A 4088-nucleotide genomic window follows, 5' to 3' on the forward strand; every position below is an offset into this window, starting at 1 on the left:
TCTGGAGGTGCCCGCCGCGGTGCCCGGGTGTCCCGGCACCTGTCGCGGCGCGCGGGTACCCCGCCGCCTGTCGTGTCACCGCGCCGCCTGTGCCCGCAGGACGGCTTCGTGCAGAACGTGCACATCCCCAAGGTGCGCGTGGACCCCGACGGGCGCTGCGCCGTCATGCTCATCTACGGCACCCGCCTCGTGGTGCTGCCCTTCCGGCGCGACTCGCTGGCCGACGAGCACGAGGGCGGCCTGGGCGAGGGGTGAGTACCGCCAACGCCGCTACCGCCAACACCCGCCGGTACCACCGGTGACACCGCGCGCTCCTCCCGCAGGCAGAAGTCCAGCTTCCTGCCCAGCTACATCATCGACGTGCGCGAGCTGGACGAGAAGCTCCTCAACATCATCGACCTGCAGTTCCTCTACGGCTACTACGAGCCCACCCTCCTCATCCTCTTCGAGCCCAACCAGACGTGGCCGGGGTGAGGAGCGGGCGCGGGAGCCGCCGCCGGGGCGGTCGTGGCGGTTGTTGTGACGTTGTGGCTGTTGCCCACGTTGTGGTTGCAGGCGGGTGGCCGTGCGGCAGGACACGTGCAGCATCGTGGCCATCTCGCTGAACATCATGCAGAAGGTGCATCCCGTCATCTGGTCCCTCAGCAACCTGCCCTTCGACTGCACGCAGGCGCTCGCCGTGCCCAAGCCCATCGGTGAGGGCGCCGGGACCGGGGCTGTGACTGTTGGCTGCGGCCATGGCCGTGACCAGGGCCATGACCATGGCCATGGCCGCAACTGTGATCACAACCGTGGCTGTAAACATGACCATTGACCGTGGCCAYGACCATTGGCCGTGACCATGACTGTTGGCCATGACAGTGACTATGGCCGTTGACTGTGGGCATTGACTGTTGCCGTTGGCCATGGCCATGACCATGATAGTGACTATGACTGTGACCGTTGACCATGGCCGTGACCGTTGACCATGGCCCTGATGGTGACCACAGCCATGGTCGCAACCATGACGCAACTGTGACCGTAAACATGACTGTTGACCGGGACCATGACCGTGACCGTAAACATTGACCATTGACCGTGGCCATGACCGCTGGCCATGACCATGGCCGTGACCGTTGACCATGATTGTGACTGTTGGCCGTGACCGTGACCATGGTCGTTGACTGTGGCCATTGACCATGGCCGTGACCGTGACCATGACCGTGAGTGTTGACCATGGCCATGACCGTTGACCATGGCCCTGATGGTGACCACAGCCATGGTCGCAACCATGACGCAACCGTGACCATAAACATGATTGTTGACCGGGGCCATGACCGTGGCCATAAACATGACCATTGACCGTGGCCATGACCATTGGCCGTGACCATGGCCGTGACCGTTGACCATGATTGTGACTGTTGGCCGTGACTGTGACCATGGTCGTTGAGTGTGGGCATTGACCATGGCCATGACGGTGACCATGACCGTGACTGTTGATTATGGCCATGACCGTTGACCATGGCCCTGATGGCGACCACAACCATGGCCGCAACCATGACGCAACCGTGGCCGTAAACGTGACTGTTGGCCATGGCCATGACCGTTGGCCATGACCATGATTGTTGGCCATGATGGTGACCATGACCATGACTGTTGACCATGGCCGTGACCGTTGGCCAGGGCCCTGATGGTGACCACGACCATGGCTGCGACCATGACGCAACTGTGGCCGTAACCATGACTGTTRGCCATGGCCATGACCGTTGGCCATGGCCATGACTKTTGGCCATGATGGTGACCATGGTCGTGACYGTTGACTGTGGTCGTTGACCATGACGGTGACCATGGCTGTTGACTGTGGCTGTTGACCGTGATGGTGACYGTGGTTGTGAGGGTGACCATGACCACTGACTGGGGCTGTGCCCACTGATTATGGCCATGACCGTGGTCATTGACTGTTGGCCGTGACCGTTGACCACGGCCATGACCATTGACTGTGGCCATGGCCATGGCCGTTGACCGTGGCCATGATAGTGACCGTGACTGTGATGGTAGCCGTGACTGTTGACTGAGACTGTGCCCGTTGACCATAGCCATTACCGTGGCAATTGACTGTTGGCCATGACCATTGACTGTGACCATGACCATGACCGTGACCATGATGGTGGCCGTGACCATTGACTGGGGCTGTGCCCGTTGACCGTGGCCATGACCGTGCCCGTTGACTGTTGGCCGTGACCATTGACTGTGATCATGACCATGTCTGTTGACCATGGCCGTGACGGTGACCGTGACGGTGGCCGTGACCATTGACTGGGGCTGTGCCTGTTGACCACGGCCATGACCGTGGCCGTTGACTGTTGGCCATGACCGTTGACTGTGACCATGACCATGTCCGTTGACCATGGCCGTGACGGTGACCGTGACGGTGGCCGTGACCATTGACTGGGGCTGTGCCCGTTGACCACGGCCATGACCGTGGCCATTGACTATTGGCCGTGACCGTTGACCACGGCCATGACCATTGACTGTGGCCATGACCATGACCGTTGACCGTGGCCATGACGGTGACCGTGACCGTGACGGTGGCCATGACCATTGACTGGGGCTGTGCCCGTTGACCGTGGCCATGACCGTGGCCATTGACTGTTGGCCATGACCATTGACTGTGACCATGACCATGGCCGTTGACCGTGGCCGTGATGGTGACCGTGGCTGTGACCATTGACCATGGCCATGAACATGACGGTGACCATGACTGCAGCTGTGACGGTGGCTGTGACCGAGGGCTGTGGCCGCGACCAGGGCTGTGACCGTGGCCGCGACCAGGGCCATCACCGTGGCCATGACCATGGTTGTGACCGTGGCTATGACTGAGGCCACGACCGGGACCATGACCAGGGCCGTGACCTTGACCATGGCCGTGACCGTGACCACCGCCATGGCCGTGTCGGTGACGGTGACGGCGCTCCCCGCAGGCGGCGTGGTGATCTTCGCGGTGAACTCGCTGCTCTACCTGAACCAGAGCGTGCCGCCCTACGGCGTCTCGCTCAACAGCCTCACCAGCGGCACCACCGTCTTCCCGCTGCGTAAGCCGGGGGCTCGGGAGGGGCCCGGGGGGGTCACGCTCAGCTCACACTCAGCTCACGGTGCTCACGCTCAGCTCACGCTCAGCTCACACTCAGCTCACACTCAGCTCACGGTGCTCACGCTCAGCTCACACTCAGCTCACGGTGCTCATGCTCAGCTCACGGTGCTCATGCTCAGCTCACACACAGCTCACACTCACACTCAGCTCCCCCTCAGCTCCCACTCAGCTCATAGCGCTCGCACTCAGCTCCCCCTCCGCTCCTCAGCTCCCACTCAGGTCCCACTCAGCTCATAGTGCTTGCACTCAGCTCCTCCTCCGCTCCCGCTCACACTCAGCCCACACTTTCCCTCAGCTCCCACTCGCACTCAGGACCCACTCACACACAGCTCACACTCACACTCAGCTCTCCCTCAGCTCCCACTCAGCTCATAGTGCTTGCACTCAGCTCCCCATCAACTCCCACTCCCCCTCAGCTCCCACTTGCGCTCAGCTTCCACTCGCACTCAGGACCCACTCGCACACAGCTCACACTCACACTCAGCTCCCCCTCAGCTCCCACTCAGTCCACACTTCCCCTCAACTCCCACTCGCGCTCAGCTCCCACTCACACTCAGGACCCACTCACACACAGCTCACACTCACACTCAGGACCCACTCACACACAGCTCACACTCACACTCAGCTCCTCCTCAGCCTCCACTCAGGTCCTACTCAGCTCATAGTGCTTGCACTCAGCTCCCCCTCAGCTCCCACTCGCGCTCCACTCCCACTCACACACAAGACCCACTCGCACTCAGGACCCACTCACACTCGGGACCCACTCACACACAGCTCCCACTCCCCCTCAGCTCCCACTCGCGCTCCGCTCCCACTCACACTCAGCCCCCACTCACACTCGGGACTCACACACAGCTCCCACTTGTGCTCCGCTCCCACTCACACTCAGAATCTGCTCACACTCGGGACCCACTCACACACAGCTCCCACTCGCGCTCCGCTCCCACTCACACTCAGC

General features: G+C 61.7%; 1 protein-coding gene across 1 annotated transcript in view; it reads left to right on the forward strand.

Moving 5' to 3' along the window:
- The window catches only part of CPSF1 (cleavage and polyadenylation specific factor 1), an 11528-nt gene extending 8161 nt beyond the window's left edge, over nucleotides 1-3367 (forward strand). Inside the window, exons 6-10 of the mRNA XM_026050397.1 lie at nucleotides 100-251; nucleotides 324-470; nucleotides 556-695; nucleotides 2961-3131; nucleotides 3339-3367. Of these exons, the coding sequence (XP_025906182.1) occupies nucleotides 100-251; nucleotides 324-470; nucleotides 556-695; nucleotides 2961-3131; nucleotides 3339-3367 (639 nt within the window). The remainder of the gene's footprint in view (nucleotides 1-99; nucleotides 252-323; nucleotides 471-555; nucleotides 696-2960; nucleotides 3132-3338) is intronic.
- The last annotated feature ends 721 nt before the right edge of the window (nucleotides 3368-4088 follow it).

The sequence above is a fragment of the Nothoprocta perdicaria genome, unplaced genomic scaffold, assembly GCF_003342845.1.
Source record: "Nothoprocta perdicaria isolate Ctin4 unplaced genomic scaffold, notPer1 scaffold_680, whole genome shotgun sequence".
NCBI lineage: Eukaryota > Metazoa > Chordata > Aves > Tinamiformes > Tinamidae > Nothoprocta > Nothoprocta perdicaria.